The following is a 17,571-nucleotide window of genomic DNA, read 5'->3' as shown; positions in this document are numbered from 1 at the left end:
GGTCAAGCAGGGTTCTGTTGCTTACAAAGAGAGTTGTCATGGCAACACCAGTGACATCTGCAGTGACACAATCCATAATAATAGTGGTGCATCTCTCATGAATGCGATGATTGGTGCTAGAGGCCTTGGGATCCAAACTCCAGCAAGCAGTTTTTGTCAGTTTCAACTCGCTCAAAGAATGATTATGGACAACTTTCGCTAGAGATTTCAGAGCCAATTCCATGCCCCCAGTGTGGAGTGGCACTTGCAGGGATCTTATTGCACTACACTGCCTATGATTTTCCATCCATCAATTTTAACGGCTGGAAAATTATGGACTGGTCACCCAAAATGTGCTCCCTGTGGAGAGCACAAGAATGGAAAAGTGGCCCTTTACAGATCTCATAGATATTCACTATTGTATGCCCAGACAAATCAATAGTCATATAAGCAGGGGCATGCATGCAGTAGGCAATGAGCAGACAATTGGCTGTAATGGACATAGACAAATTTGGGCCATTAAGTAGCTCTGCACAAATAACAGTAGATGCGCCAGAAAGCTTGCAAAATGCAGCTGGAACAGGACTAGATGTAGCTGACTCAAATGCAAGATCTCTGACCCCACAGTACATGGTGGTTTCATGTAATAGAAATTCCAAGAAGCATGCTTGGATATCTTGCAGCTTGCCAGCACATCTATATGCTCCATTAGGGAATCACTGAGGAATGGTAGGCTAGATGTATCATGCCACATTCATTTACCAGGCATCAGGGGCACATCATCTAGATTACAATCATTGCACACACTATCGTACAAATAAAACCAGTGTACTTCAACTATATGTGGTACTGAGTAATTATTTTACTGTGCACAGCTGAAACATGTCAATAGCTACGAAAAGAAATCATGTAGCAAGAATAGTGAAGGAAAAGCAAGGTTATCCAAAGGATATAGGCACTCTTGTAATCATGCCTTGTTTTAATGACAATCTGTGGGATTTAATGGAAGACTTCAGCTGGGAGAGCCTGCTGCACAGTGTTTCTTCAGCTGGTTCTTCATCCTTACCCAGTTTGCAGGTCTATAGTGACTTGTGGTTGATCTTCATCATCTCCCATGTTGAGAGCACACTTATGCAGAATATCATGCTTATTCTGGTGACTTTGGGAGTTGTTCTGAAATTCTTCCCCCTGCCCCACCTGATCAATCCAAATGTTCCAATTATCTATTCAGTGAGAGCTTTGGTGTTTGTATGAGTTCTGTAGTCGTTGTGCTCTGCTGCTGGATGTTGGTGGCACAAAGCTGTCATTAGCAATGGTTGCAGTGGGTATCCAAGGTCTACAAGCAGGCAACCTTTTTGGACAGCAGGCAAAAGACCCTGACCACTGGCCGTTGCTACAGCAACAGTGCTAGACAGGCCTCTTTCACACTCAGGTCCTAGGCCCTGCCAGAGGACAGATCTGTGCAGGGGAGCATCTGGGCCACTTAAATGACCTGAACCCCCAAAATACAGGTGTATTAAGGTCATTGCACTCTGCCAAGCAGAGGGTCCAGAGGAAAGTCAGTCCTAATAAGTTAGAGTTCAAGATTGTTCAGTGCCTTGATTTCAACATGGTGATGATGCAAGGAAGAGAAAGCACGAGTAAGGTGATGTATTCAGAGCTTAGAAAGAACAAGTCAGGTAATTCAGAGTAGCACCGGCTGTAGCAGTATCAATAAAGTAGAGAAAGACTAGAAGGATTGTGATAGAAGGAAAGAGAAAGATTGAAGGCAAAAGTCAGCAGGAGATTGCTTGTAAGATGACAATTTTTACTTGTGTCCCGTTAAAGAGGGATTTCTACAGATAATTTGCTTTAAGGCTTTTTCCAAGTGTGACTTTTAAGAGGTAATTTTGCAAGGATCTGATACCTTGTGGGTCAGAGGTGGCTCTATGACACTATATTTTAGACTCTCTGACCCAAATCACTATTATGAGCCTCTGCACCAGCTGCAGAGCCTTACAAAATCACCTTTTTAGTGTTATTAAAATGTACTCTATAACTATATGGAATAATGCAATATGAATTGTTAATTGGGGGGTTTGTGTCCTCAATAATTGGGTCAATTCATAATTTTAGTCATCCTTAGGATGAGACATTAAACTAAGGCCCCTTTGCCTATACCAATGGTTCAAGTGAATGTAACAGATCCCATAGCACTATCCGAAGAAGAGTAGAAAGTTCTCCTGGTGTCCTGGCAAACATTCCTCCCTCAACCAGTACCAACAAAAACAGATTAATGGGTCCTTCATCTTACGGTAGTTTGAGGGATCTTGCTGTTCACAAAATGTTTATAGTGTTTACTTACATAACAACGGTGAATGTGGGGGCGGTTTTACTGGGAGGCGAGATCGGTGCATGGGGGAGGGGTGGGGGGTGCTTGCTTACCGGCACAGCCTGAGGCTTAGACCCTGCTAGGTATTTTGCTAGTAATGGGCCTATAATCCTCACTTCTCATTCTGAGACCCAGTCTTGTCACTCTGCTCAGGTCTGTGACCCATATGATGATTATTAAAAAAGACATCATGCACTGTGAGATTTATATGTACACTGGCCACAGTTTTAGTGGTGGCCTCAGATATAGTTATCAGGTATCAGTCAAAAGAAATTCAGTTAGAATTAAATATTGATATGTTTGTATTTCAGACGACGACTTCACTGGAGAAGAAGAGGAGATGCATTCCTTCAGATGTGAACAAAGTGGTTTGTAAAAATAGATGTTTTTTATATTTTTATTTATTTATATATATATATTCATATTACTATTTATTTCATAGAATTATATTGTAACACCATAATTTAAGTTTGCTTAGTAGTAGGACAGAATTAAAATACCGGGGTCAGAATTTCTGCACACCCTTTTAACAGTCTGGGAATACAGCTGGGCGGGACTTCTGCTTGCTGCTTTGTCCAGCCATTGACCCCTGTCCCAAACATGTTTGGGGCAGGGGTCACTTACATACGTGAGATGGGCAGCCAACACCTGTATAGGTGCAACAGAGACGACTGCCTGATGAGGTGTTGGAAGTCAGAGCAGCCACTCTGGCAGGAGAACCCGAGGTCCAGGAAGAGCGGAAGAAATATGGTGAAGAATTTTTTTTTTGTCCCTCAAGGAGCTAAGGGGCAGGATTTTAAATGTAATTGATCCCTCTGTGATCAATTATCTTTCTTTACAACATTTCTAGGGCCTACATCTGCTCTCAACAGTATAAGTTCCACTGGATCTAGCAGGTAGCAAAGTGGTGGACTACCCAGGGAAGCCCAGTCATTCCCCCATACATGCCCCCAGAGCTCGCTGTGGATTTAACAGGGGATGCCCTAAAAGCTCCTGCCCTACATTGACTGCAATTTGTGGCAGTTCTTATGTGGAGTGGAAACCTGGCAGATCCGGGTCCTGCCCCAAATTGCGGCCTCCCTGTCCCGATCTACCCTCCTCAGAATTTTGGGTCCACCGCGCAAAATAATTTCTGGTCAGTTATTATTCTAGGGCTTGCATCAACTTGGCTTGCATGACACAGCCTGCAAGTTCAGTTTTGCAGCAGTTACATTTCAGACCCTCTAAAATCAAAACCAGATGAGAAACGTTAAAGAACACTGAAGCATATCTCTGGTGCTGAACTATCCACTGGATCTTGTCATACTACCTCGTCCATACATCAGTAAATGCCACTTTTCAGAAATCTGTTTTGTCTTCCTTCAGAGTCTGCAATAATAATTATATACACTTCAGATCTCATGTAAGCAATTTGATTTGCCTCAAATGCCTAAAAACAGAACTTTCTTGTCCTACATCCTCTTCATCATTTCTTATCTACAATAACCCAGAAGCTGGCTGTCCGTTCACATTGAAAATAACGGACATGCCTGCCATTTCTGGCTGGGAAATGGTTAATCCAGACATGGGCCTTATTTAATGAAATTATGATGAAAGCTGGTGGTGTTTTTTTGAACAGTTCTCAAAGAGCTCTTACTGACTCATGAGACCATAGAAGACATAACTTACAGTACAGTTCGTTCCTAGTTCCAACAACAACAGTAAACTGGCTGAGATAACCAGTGTCTACAAAACCCCAGTACCTGAAATGGGTGAAAGCCATAGTCGTTCCTGCCAAACTTCAAAATTTATTTTCCAGACAACCCTGCCTCACAGAAAGCATTTAAAATATGGTGGTTGCATTAAAAACAAAATCGACATTCATTGCAAGGTTGTGTTGTTATTAGGCAGTTAACACCAGTGCTTCAAAGTTAACCTGCTCTATGCAGAAACCTAATTACTATACTCAGGAATACTTTGATGCCTGGGTTCATTTTAACAAGATTGAAACCAGCTGTTTTTTCTAATCTTTTGGATGTATGTTTTTTAGATAAAAAATAATTTTTAACATGATACTTGTAGCAGAAGGAAACTTTATGAGGAGTATTTCCTTTTTAAAGTGCTCTCCCAATATCTACAGAAAAATATAAGAAATAAACAACATATGCACTGCCTTTAAAAAGAAAAGTTCACATTTCCTGCCCCAGTGTAATGCACTATTTCAACTTTCCTTCTGGGGCTGTTCCAGTGCAGTCACTGACAGGAAGTGGCTAACCATGGGCCATAATTTGCTGTCAAAATAACGATGAGGCTAATGGTGCTCGCTGTTATTTATGCCAAATGCTACAGCAACTTAAGACGAGGGGCAGATGCGCGGTTAAACTCAAAAATCTAAAAGTTGCTGTCAAAGCTGCACTGCTCCGCCGTTAGCTTCACGAAAATGGCGCCTCGCTGTCTGGCTCACCAATGAAATGCATTGAACGGTGTGAAGTTGCTGTATTTACGCGGTAGATACAAACTAAACTCGCCACAGATAGTTAAGTCTTGTCCATTTCTGTCTAAGTACCCTTTTAATAACGTAATAAGTGTTAATTACTGCCAGTCAACCTCTCTGGCACTGAACATTAACTATTACAAGTATGGAGTCTCATTCAAGTTTTACTTGTTGTTGGAGGTCTTAACAATATAAAATTTGATTTTTTTAAATTTTCCTTTGTCTCTCTTCTCTCTCTCAATCCAGTCTTTCTTTCCCTTTTTCTTACCTGATTTAACATTGAATTCACCTGCTGTAATTTACATTTCCTTCTCAGTCCCTGTGCTATTAATTTCACATTCCTTCAATCTGATTGGTTAAGGAGATACACAGTTAATTGCCCTGTTCACTCAGATCCCAGATGCCCTGTTTCCCTCGCTGTGACGTTATCAGCTCACACTTTCAGCAACTTGCCACACACAAAATTTAAAAACCTAAACATGCAAGGGCAAGTCTAACCAATGGCAGACACCGTTAGATTCCCTGCAACAGCAAATTATGGCCCCATATCTCATCCTAACAGCCTAGGCTGGATTTAAACCCAAGTCCCAGAGCCTAAGCCAATGTCTAAGCCACTGGGCAACTCAGTTCCCAAGCTTATGCCTTTATGCAGAGACTGTTCCCAGCAGCAGAAAGTTGCTCCACTATGGAGTAAATTAATTTTTCATGTGTCTCGAATCCTACCAGTGGGGAGCATGCACATGAAGAGAAATATTTTGTAAATTGGCACTTGGGCTTTTAGGCTGGGTGTGTATTTGCTGTAGACGTTGTTTGCGGGGATACTTCACATGTTGGGGCATCATCCAGGACATAAAAGGTGTGGTATAAATGCAACTTTTTTTTCTTTTAGAAAAAGAGGTACAGCAATGCAAATGTTACAAGCTTCATAAAGGAATAATAACCAGAGAGAACTGGAGATGAGTCAGCACCAACATGTTATACAAAAATTAAGGTTCAACCACCTGATGCTATGGTTATTGACACATCTAACACGGACCAAATATAAAGAAAAAATAAAATGGAAGCAATAATGAAAAAGTAAAACCAGATGCAAAGTTTTAAAAAAGCTAGGGAGGTAAAAGAGGCTAAGATTGTAATACTTCCAAGAACAATAATTGGTACATTATGTAAACACACATCTATATTCTTTCCCTGGTCTTCCTAGTGCAGTTAGATAGTGGACAAAGTTAGATAAGCATTTCTGATACTAGCAAATGTAAATGCTTGTGAAGATATTTATAGGTATGAAGCTACAATTTGTAATCAACATTGCCTTTCTTGCTGAACATCCAACTTCACCAGTATATTCTAAATGGACTTATTAAATTCAAAATAGTTCATGTTACATAGAGTATGCAGCACAGAAACAGGCCATTCAGCCCAACTTGTCCACAGGAGCCTCCAACTCTTCTTCATCTAACCCTATCAGCATATCCTTCTATTCCTTTCTCTCTCACGTGCTTATCTAACTTCCCCTTAAATGCATCTATGCTATCTGCTTCATCTACTCCACATTCTTGCCACTCATTGGGTAAAGAAGTTTCTCCAGAATTCCCTACTGGATTTATTAGTTACTATCTTATATCTATGACCTTTGTTTTTGGAGACTTCCACAAGTGGAAACATTTTCTCTACGTCTACCCTATCAAACCCTTTCATTATCTTGAAAGACCTCTATCAGGTCACCCCTCAGCCTTCTCTTTTCTAGAGGAAAGAGACCCAGCCTGTTCAGCCTTTCCTGATAAATATTTCCTCTCAGTTCTGGTAGGATCCTTATGAATCTTTTTTGCACCTTCTCCAATGCCTCTATATCCTTTATATAATATGGAGACCAGAACTGTGCACAGTACTCCAAATGTGGTCTAAACCAAGGGTCTGTACAAGTTTAACGGAACTTCTCTGCTTTTCAATTCTATCCCTCTAAAAATGAACCCCAGTGCTTGGTTTGATTTTTTTATGGCCTTATTAACCTGCGTCGCTACTTTTAGTGATTTGTGTATCTGTACCCCGAGACCCCTTTGTTTCTCTACCCCATTTAGACTTATTATCCAAGTATGTGGCCTCCTTATTCTTCCTACCAAAATGCACCACCTCACTTATCTATATTGAAATTCATTTGCCGTTTACACGCCCATTCTGCAAATTTATTAATGTCTTCCTGTATTTTGTCACTTTCTTCCTTTGTATTATCTACACCTTCCAATTTGGTATTGTCCGCAAATTTTGAAATTGTACTTCCAATTCCCGAGTCCAAATCATTAATGTAAATTGTGAACAACAGTGGCCCCAACACTGATCCCTGTGGAACACCACTTCCCACCTTTTGCCAGTCTGAGTAGCTACCCTTAACCCCTACTCTCTGTTTTCTGCTTTGTAGGCTGCTTGCTATGCATTCTGCTACCTGTCCTCGACCCCACATGCTCTGAGCTCAGTCATAAGTCTACTATGCGGTACCTTATCAAAGGCGTTTTGAAAATCCAAATCTATTACATCTACTACATTACTCTTATCTACTCTTTCTGTTACTTCTTCAAAGAATTCAAGAGGTTGGCCAAGCATGACTTTCCCTTTTGAAATTTGTGTTGACTACTTTTTATTATAGTTTCGGTTTCGAGATGTTTTTCCATTACACCTTTGAGTAAAGATTCCATTATCTTTCCTACCAGTGACGTTAAGCTAACTGGCCTATAGTTTCCTGGACTTGTTCTATCTCCCTTTTTAAATATAGTAATAACATTAGCTGTCCACCAGTCCTCTGGGTATTCCCTTTTCTGATGAATTTTTATATATATGTAATAGTGCCCCTGCTACTTCTTCCCTAACTTCTTTTAATATGCGCAGATGCAATCCATCCAGACCATGGGTTTTATTCTCTCTCTAAGTTTGAATAGTTTTTCAGTTATCTCCCCCCTTCTATCTTAAATGTCTCTATATCTTTTTTGATCTCTTCTAATGTTATATCTACTCTTAGTCTCCCTGGTAAATACTGAGGCAAAGTAACTATTCAATATTTCTGCCATTTCGCTGTCATTAATTGTGTGTTTATCACGTGCATCCCTTAGTGGCCCTATCCCTATCCTGATTTTGCTTTTGTTATTTATGTGTCTGTAGAATACTTTACTATTTCTTTTTATATTCCTTGATAATTTAATTTTGTAGTTTCTCTTTGCTTTCCTAAATATTTTTTTGACTTCTTTCCTAACCTCTTCGTATTCCTCTTTGTCATCCTCCTTTATTGTCTATGTACTTTGTGTATGCCTTTTTTAGTTTCAATTTTACCCTTATCTCTTTATTCATCCATGGCGTTTCATTATTGGGTACATAAGAAATTCGAGCAGGAGTAGGCCAATCGGCCCCTCGAGCCTGCTCCGCCATTCAATAAGATCATGGCTGATCTGATCCCAACCACAAATCTAAAGAACACAAGAAGTAAGAGCAGGACCCGGCCACACAGCCCCTGGGCCCTCTCCGCCACCCATAGGGCATTGACCGATCCGAACTCAGCTTCATGTCCAATTTCCTGCCCGCTCCCCATAACCCCTAATTCCCTTTACTTCTAGAAAACTGTCTATTTCTGTTTTAAATTTATCTAATGATGTAGCTTCCACAGCTTCCTGGGGCAGCAAATTCCACAGACCTACCACCCTCTGAGTGAAGAAGTTTCTCCTCATCTCAGTTTTGAAAGAGCAGCCCCTTATTCTAAGATTTTGCCCCCTAGTTCTAGTTTCACCCATCTTTGGGAACATCCTTACTGCATCCTTGTTTTTTTGTTTTTAGCATAATATATTTCTCCTGAACTCTCTTGATCACTGTTTTAAATATTTCCCACTGCTGTTCTATCTCTTTGTCTGTCAATTTTTTTTCCCAGTTTAACTTCCTTTGTTCCATTCTCATCCCCTCAAAATTAGCTTTTTTCCAATCTATTACTTTGGCCTTTGTTTTACTAATGTCTTTCTGAATCATTATTTTAAATCTTATTACATTATGATCACTATTGCTTAGATATTCCCCTATGCTTCTCTTATCTGCTCTGGCTCATTTCCCATTACTAGATCCCGTCTCTTGTTGGGCTTCTTATGTACTGAGTAAGAAAGGAGTCCTGAACACACTGTGAAAACTTCATTTTCTTTTCCCCTTTCTCTACCTCTTGCCAGTATATTTGGGGGTAGTTGAAGTCTCCCATGATTATTATTCTATGTCTTTTATTCATTTCATAGATTTGCCTACATATTTCTTCCTCCACATAGTCCACTATGAGATGGTCTGTATAATATATTATTAACGTGATTGATCTCTTCTTATCCTTTGTCTCAATCCATATGGATTCTGGCTCGATCTTAATGTTAGTTATATCCCTTTTTTTTATTGCCTTATGTTGCCTCTAATTAGTACTGCTACCCCACCTGCCCCTTCTTCCTTTCCTATCCTTTCTAAATACATTGTGTCCTGCAATATTTAACTGCCAGTCCCATTCTTTAATAAGCCATGTTTCAGTTATCCCTACTACATCTGGCTCCTCGCTACGAATTATTGCCTCCAGTTTGTTTTGAATGCTTTGCACATTGCTGTACGCACACTTTAATTTGTTTTTATTAATTGTTCCACTCACTTTATTTTTAACAGTTATTTTATGCTTATGTTCTATAACTATATTTGTTCCCTGACCATTTATGTTATCCTTATTCTTGGTCTGACCTTTACTCTCATCTCCTATTTCTTTTATCTTCAGGCTTCACCAGATCCCCCCTGCCCCCATCTTACTAGTTTAAAATCCTATCTACAGCCCTATTTATCCTTTCTGCACAATAGAGAACATTAACTCAATGCCATTTTGAATTTGAGTTTATTAAATACTTATGAATATTTTTTTAAAAGTTGCACATTCCTGCCATCTTTGCATAATTCTAACTATTATTTTATCCATGGATCTGTCGACACCTTCAAGATGTTCATTTTTAATAATAATAAAACAGATCTTGCACTTACATAGTGCCTTTCATGATTTCAGGATGTCCCAAAGCACTGCACAGCCAATTAAGTGTATTTTTTGAAGTGTAGTTACTGTTGCAATGTAGGGAAACGTGTCAGCCAATTTGCGGCATATATACAGCATAGGACTCTGATTTGCATTTTAAATGGGCTTACTGCCTGACTAAGGTGGAATATTGTGGCAGCAATATTGTGACGAGGTCGTAGGTCATTCTCACCCTTCTTGGGGTGCTACCATCCCACTTTCACGAGATGGGAGGCCTCAAAATCTACCCCCATATTTGGCCAGATTAGCTATAGCTGGACTGTGCATCTAATTTATATCACACGTGACCTGGAGTAGTTTTGTTCTGTGATCCTGCAGTAGTAGCTGAGACTGCCCAAATGTATTTCACTTAAGACTTTCCCTCTTACCTGAGAGTCCTTGATGCCAACATTGGATGGAACATAATCCATCCTCCAGCTGTGTCATCTTGAAGCTTTGCCTCATCCCCAACAAAACAAGAGTTTGGAAAGTCACTTTCTCAGATAAGATTCTCAAACTTGCACTAAGGAAAAAGTATAAATGAAAGGACATTCAAGTTTTAGCCAGTAGGCAACCAAAATTGCTATTTTATGCAAAAATTTACAACATGCACATAATAAATGCAGTGATGTAATTTCAATAATACGTGGAATTCTTTTTCACCTTAACTTACAGACGTAATTTTGTTTTCTAATGAAGCAGAGAGGACTTCAAAACCTGGCTGCTGCAGATGCCATACTGCGTGGTCATTGAGTCTAGCTGTGAAAGTGCTGTACCTATTCTTTAGTTGCCTCATCATAGCTGTTGCTGTGCTGGCATCTGTAGGTAAGCTGATTCTTTTATTTTGACATATATTCCATATTCTTTCCCTCTTTGTCTTTTGCTTCCTTACATCCTTCATAATTGGATGGATTAACTGATCATGAGATTCCCTCAATAGCAGTCCGAGTCCATGCAGGAGGAGATGGACAAAAGTCAAAGTGAAAAAAATTTAATTCGAACACCACAGCACCCATTAAAAGTGTGGAACAGTTTTACCAGAAGAAGGGTGAAAGCCTGAGCTTGATCACCCCCATGCTACCCTGAACAGCAGGATGCGGGTTGCATCGCACTTGCCTTTGGGTACTTCTCACTTGATAGAAGAAACTTTTTGGGGGAGAAACTTAAAAAACATTTTTAAATTGTGCATGCATGAAGTTAAGATTCTGAAGTGAGATTTTGTAAAATCACACCATTTAGAGCGGCAAATGGAAGCCAAATTTCTGTTAATTTAACTCCCATTTGGCAACATTAATGAGGTAAAAGACCCATAACAACTTAACCCTTCCAATGCGCCATGAAGTAATGAGGAACTGAATTTTGAAATATGCCTATAATATTTGGACACAGTTACTTGTTCCTGTTTTAAATATTGTTGACTCTTCTGGAGATGTAAGTCCACTTAATAACTTTTATTAAGCCACATAATAACGAGAAAGAGGAACTTCAACCTGTTTATTACTCTGTACAAATCTCTAAAATCAGCCAACAAGCTGATGTTTTCCCTTCCCCAGCCTGGGGAAATTGAGAGTAATTGTAGCTTCCACTGCCTGCATGGCTGAGATCACTTAATTCAGCCTAGGACCTTCTTGATTGGTGTGCCTCAGCACCACACCTCATGGTTCCTTCACCTACTGAGAAGGGAACTGAAATATCTTCTTGTTTGATCAATTAAGATGCATCCATAAAAATAACTGATCACGAAGCATTATTAACCAATTAAATATTCAGAATTATTCACTATTTTGTGTGTGACTGTTAGACTAGTAACTGAATGTTGCATTGTTACAGTGTACAGAAAGGTTGACTCCATAACTGAAGATATCAACGTGGCCCAGTCATTTTATGAGACAAAGATTAGCTCTGTTCAGACGAACATTAAAGAGCTAGGTGAGTAATGGTGTTTATATTCTGCAGCAGGCTTGCTCCTGATTTCCATCATGCCACAATAGGAGTGGACACTGGACATGTCCCATAGGAAAATAAAGAAAAAAGCTCTTAAGCCAGTAGTTGATTAAGTAATTCTAATGATGCTTTCACTTACTGTATAGATGTTAGGATAGCCCCGCTTCCTAATAGCATTCCCTTTCCTTCTCTTACTGGAGAACAAGAAAAAGATAGTGAAAATTGCTGAATCCCAGCTTGGTCAATGTTTCACAGCCTGGCAGATCATGAATGAAAACCCAGAGGCATATGGGGCAGCAAGTCTGCCAAGAATCACAGATAAAGATGAAGTGGGCTAAAGAGGACCTGTGGCCATATTAGAATTACCATTGTGTCAGACTGAGATAACAGATAGCAGGGTCAACATCAGGAGACTAGGAGCATTCTGCTGGCTGTTGAGATGTCGCTTGTCAGCACACCAGCCGAACTAGCATTGAAGATTCTGAGGAAATTAGTGTCTCTAATTGGGATGCCAACGAAACGGTGGGAGAGCATTGTAATACCAAAGAAAAGCACCTTAAAGAAAGACAGATTTTAACATGCCTGATTAAAAAGCAATATGCTAAAGTGTTCCTTTATCACGTACTAGAATTCTCCAAGGACATGTCTCAGAACTGTAAATGTGTAAAAAAAGCAAGCCATGTACAATTACCATATGAAAAAGATATAGGCCGCATCAATAATAAACTTTTTTTTTGCTTTAAAAAAGTGTAGGCTATATGTGAATTAATGCAGTCCATAGACCCATATATATGCCAACAACACCAAAATACACACTGACTCTAGGGCTGGTGTCGCATTATACAACTGCTGATATCAATTCATGGACAAATCAAAATTCTCTACAGCTCAATGTTAACAAGATTGAAGCCACTTTGTTTGTCTCTCACCAACACAATCATGCTTACAGCTCTGACTCCCATCAACCTTCCTGACTGCTTATTTAGGTTGAACCAGGAGATGTGCAACCGTGATCTCTGGTTTGACCCTGAGCTGAACTTTAAAGCTCACGTTCACTCTATACCAGGACTGCCTTCTTCCACTTCCACAACATTGCCAGCATAATTTAATTTAAATGGACAGAGAGGACTCAATTTTACGTGTGCAATCCTTGCTCTCAATTTTCCTGTACAGACTCCATCTAGACGATTACACAATGTCCAATAACAATAAAAGGAAATTCTCTCCTTTAATATTGACATGGTCAAATAGAAAGTGAGTCTCGCATTTTTTATGATGTGCACATTGCAATTGCATATATAGATACCTCAACATGGCAACTCAAGAATACAAATATTTGAGAACCTGAGGATCTAGACCAATAGTGTATTCCACCATGTTGAAAAAGATAGGAGGGAAGGTGAAATAAATGAAGACATATTGGTTAATGGTCCCCTGATGGCTCAACGGGTTTGTTTTGTTATCCATTCTTGGGATGTGGGTATTGCCAATAAGGCCGGCATTTATTGTCTATCTCTAGTTGCATTCAGAAGGTGGAGGTGGGTCACCTTCTTGAACAGCTGGTAGCTTGCTAGGCCACTTCAGAGGGCAGTTAAGAGTCAGCCACATTGTCGTGGGAGTGGAGCCACATATAGGCCAGACCGGGTAAGAACGGCAGTTGTTCTTCCCTATTGAACCAATTGGACTTTCATAACAATCCAACAGCTTCATGGTCACTTTTACTGATGCCAGTTTTTTTAAGCTAAATTCAAATGTTCAAACTACCATGGTGGGATTTGAACTCACATTCTCGGAATCATTCATCCAAGTATCTGGATTACTAGTCCAATAAGATAAGCGCTATAGCTGATTGTACCTTTATCTATGGCAACTTACAAAACTATTAATAGCTTCAAAAAAGTTGACAAAAGCCTCAAAACAGCTGTACAAAAAATCATTGTACACACAGTAAATTCATCCCTAAGTACGATAATTTGGAGAAACAGCCTCTCACTGAGCCTACTGAAACGGACAAGCATTCAAAGTTACTCTCATTCCCTTTTGCCTCCAGTAGAACAGACCTATGGATTTATCTATCCTTGGAATAAGCAACCTCTCAACACATCAATAATTAAATTATTACGTTATTAGGGGTTGTTACTGGGTATTTGCAAGTGATTAGTTGCTGTTCAAAGGACTGTTGATAACTTGAACACTGGCCCCTGATATTAAGTTGTAAAGCTTATTAGCAGAATATTGATAATGATTTAAATAATGAGCAATGGAACCGAAAACTCGCCAGTATTGTTCAAGTTGCCTGAAGTTGTAGCCCATTACAACCGACCTGTATTCCCATATAAGAGGCAGTTTCCCCCGAGATTTGTGTACATTTATGTTCATGCATGGGTGGTGTGGAGTAAGCGCACTAGTTGGAATCAGGACAAGGACTGATGCTGTGAACCAGAATGTGATGTTTCCATTATACAGTTTTATACAAAGGAGACCTAGTTCTATGTACAGATAAGAACTGATATAAGCAATGGTGACTGTGCGCAGTATATTTTTCATTGGGTTTCTATGCCGTTTGGAATGGACAATGCAGCAATCACCTCGGAACCCCCTCTACCCTCTCCAAATTATTGTAGTTAGGGATGAATTTACTCTCTGCACATGTATACTTTATTAATTTGAAAAGTGGAACAAAGGATTGCTTTTGAGGTGCAGTAATATATACTTTCCACTGTTAGCATCATCTTGTGTGTAAACAACCAAATTAATATAACATTGGGGGTAAATTGTTTCCCTGTAATTTAATAGCCGTTAGTGGTATATCCTTAATATATTTCTGTTTCTGTGCTGAGTCAGTTGATCTTAGTTGGGAGACAGTGGGGGTATGGAATGTTGGACAAGTGAGGAAAAATATCAAGCAGGTTTCCCATTTTTTACTACAACCCAGTGACATCTGTTGGAAGGGCATTTGTGTGGACATTGGTGAGTATAGGATCTGGCTCGAGTGTGTTCCTTCTATTATCAAATGGGCTATAAAACCTGTCTAGTAATGAAGAATGGTCAAGGTATCCAAGGACAGCTTGCATTTTTGGAGCCAAGTCTCACTACAATTTCCTACCTAAGAAGGGGACTTTTTTTTTAAAGTTGCAGTTCAAGACCTTTAAGTACATTGAATCAAAATTAAATAGATCTGCATGTTCAGTTTGTTCCAGTGTTGCTCATGTAGAAATAACTTGTGAAAGAGACCTAATAGCATGTATAGGAGAATTGAGTTGTGGATACTCAATTTAAAAAAAAGCATGGCCAGGAATCTCTTCGTAGCTGCTCCTGCTCCGCTGCTGGAACTTCGCTGGAAGTGCAGCGGGAACTCCGTTTTATGTGCGTAAATGAGATTGATGTCACACTTACAACAAATTTACATAAGTGGAGCAGGAGCAGCTCCGAGGATGTTCCCGTCCCATATATAACTATGGCCCTTGTAGACTAATTATATCAATGATATCTCTGCAAATACAAAGAACAGTATTTGCCAAAGAAGTGATAATTTAGCAAATGGCTTGGCTTTTATTCCCTCTATGGATGTACTACCACTTTAGCTTTGGCATTATTGGCTATTTCTTGTTCTTTATTTTTGTACGTACTGCCAGTTTTCAGGGGCATGATTTTAACCCTGAAGAACAGGTGGGTTGAGGTTTGTGGGGGGTTGAGGGGGGCAGTAAAAATTTTGAAAGTTGGGAGGAGGAACGAGTCCCGGCTCCAATGTGCTGAAAAATTAGTTTCACCCAGACGCATCTGGGCGTGTGCACTTCGGAAACCCGGATGTCCCACCGACAATTAAAACCGGTGGGATGACATTTAAAGGGGGAATTAAGATAGTTGGTACTTAAATCAATGAAATTTATGGGAATTAAGGCAGATTTGAACCCTGCCTGAAGGTGTCTCCCGTGGCCTCTAAAACATGCCATGGAAACGGAGGCGAGTTGCAGCTGGCAGCCGTTTGGACATTTAAACTAGTGATTGACAAATGGGGATAAAAGGTGAGTTTTTGCAACAGGACAAGCAGTTCTCTCAGACAAACCTTTGGCTGGGAGTTCTTAGTGTTTAGACTGTGATTTCTTTGTTCACACTCAGAATTCTTCTGTTCAGACATGTTTGCCTGCATTTTGGACCTCCTCAAACCAACACCATCAGAATGGGGGGCGCAATGGATGTATTGAGCACTACATTTGAGGAGGAGGCACATCACCATCCACGCCAGGCAGAGCGTGCAGTTCTGGGAGTTGCAGCTCCACAAGACAGAGGTATGCCACAAGGACCTGCAGAAGAACGCAGAGGGGAACAACAAAGGGGCCGACATCGCAGGAGGCACCACCCTCGTGAGAGGGCCTACAGGCAGAGGCTGAGCTTCCTGGACCTCTCCGAGGAACAGTGCCTACGAAGGCTCAGATTGAGTCGCCATGTGGTCACAGACATCTGCAGTCTCCTTCATGCAGAGCTGCTCCTGACTGGGTCTGGTGGCAATGCATTGTCCGTCACAGTTAAAGTCACCACTGCCTTCGACTTCTTTGCCTCCGGATCCTTAAAGGGCGCCACTGGTGACATCACCAGGATCTCTCAGTCGTCTATCCATAAGTGTATAGGACAGGTCATAGATGGCTTATTTGCCAGGGCATCCCACTACGTCAACTTCTCCATCGACAACATCAGCCATACTTAGAGGGCCGTTGGTTTCCACTCTCTGGCTGGCTTCCCATGGGTGCAGGGCGCAATTGATTGCACACACGTAGCAATCCGAGGACCTCCACATCAGCCAGGAATGTTCATCAACAGGAAAGGATATCACTCCATCAATGCACAGCTGGTTTGTGACCACCAGAAGAGATTTCTCCAGGTGTGTGCCAAATTCCCAGGCAGCTGCCGTGATTCTTTCATTCTGTGCAAATCCAACATCCCGGCCCTCTTCCACGCATAAGACATTCTTAAAGGATGGCTCCTTGGAGACAAGGGATATCCCCTGCAGACATGGATCACGACACCTGTGAGGAACCCCACCAGCGAGGCACATAAGTGGTACAATGACAGTCACAGCACCACCAGGTCTGTCATAGAGCAAGCCATAGGACTGCTGAAGATGCGCTTCCGGTGCCTGGATTGATCTGCAGGAGCCCTTCAGTACTCACCAGCAAGGGTGTGTAGAATAATACTCGTGTGCTGCGTCCTGCACAACATCGCTCAACTGACAGGGTTACTGGTGCATGAGGTCCCATGCGCTCCACAAGCACCTACCGTCAACGGAAGATGAGGAGGACAATGATGGGCGAACCATCGGTGAAGCAGCATCTCACCTGGCTGCTCGACATGCCAGGGAGTCACTCATACTTGATAGATTCTCATAGAGAGATCTGCAAAGTGACTACAGCCAAGTACTCAGACTACCTGTAAGGACCACCACAACCACAACCCCCCACCCAGGTTGCACAAAACAGTCATAGAACGACACATACACCGCTGCAAATGCACCCAATGGGTGGCATCAAGTCTTGCCTTTCATGAACAACCACATGTAAGGGCGCTTTCACAAAAGGTACTCAAGAATGGGCAAGACGTGGCAGTGGTGGTGAGAATCGTAACATTTAATGTGATGTTAACATAAACCAAATATAAATGAAAAACATGACAGTCTGTCAGACACCCTTGTGCATACCCTTGGTGATTACAAAACCTTTCACTTCCTCTTCCTACAGCTTCTACGTGCTGCATCCC

At 40.9% G+C, this 17,571-nt stretch overlaps 1 protein-coding gene across 7 annotated transcripts in view; it reads left to right on the top strand.

The window, feature by feature from the left end:
• scara3 (scavenger receptor class A, member 3) overlaps positions 1-17,571 on the top strand; it is a 46,544-nt gene that overhangs the window by 8,603 nt on the left and 20,370 nt on the right. For 3 of the 7 annotated variants that reach the window (XM_067984736.1, XM_067984735.1, XM_067984739.1), the window contains 3 exons: positions 2,662-2,718; positions 10,552-10,701; positions 11,707-11,805. In XM_067984736.1, coding sequence (XP_067840837.1) covers positions 2,662-2,718; positions 10,552-10,701; positions 11,707-11,805 — 306 coding nt within the window. The remainder of the gene's footprint in view (positions 1-2,661; positions 2,719-10,551; positions 10,702-11,706; positions 11,806-17,571) is intronic. The other 4 variants (XM_067984737.1, XM_067984740.1, XM_067984738.1 and 1 more) reach the window with 2 other exon arrangements.

The sequence above is a fragment of the Heptranchias perlo genome, chromosome 5, assembly GCF_035084215.1.
Source record: "Heptranchias perlo isolate sHepPer1 chromosome 5, sHepPer1.hap1, whole genome shotgun sequence".
Lineage (NCBI taxonomy): Eukaryota > Metazoa > Chordata > Chondrichthyes > Hexanchiformes > Hexanchidae > Heptranchias > Heptranchias perlo.
Note: the sequence above shows the minus strand (reverse complement) of the source record. Positions and strands in the feature narration are given on the sequence as shown.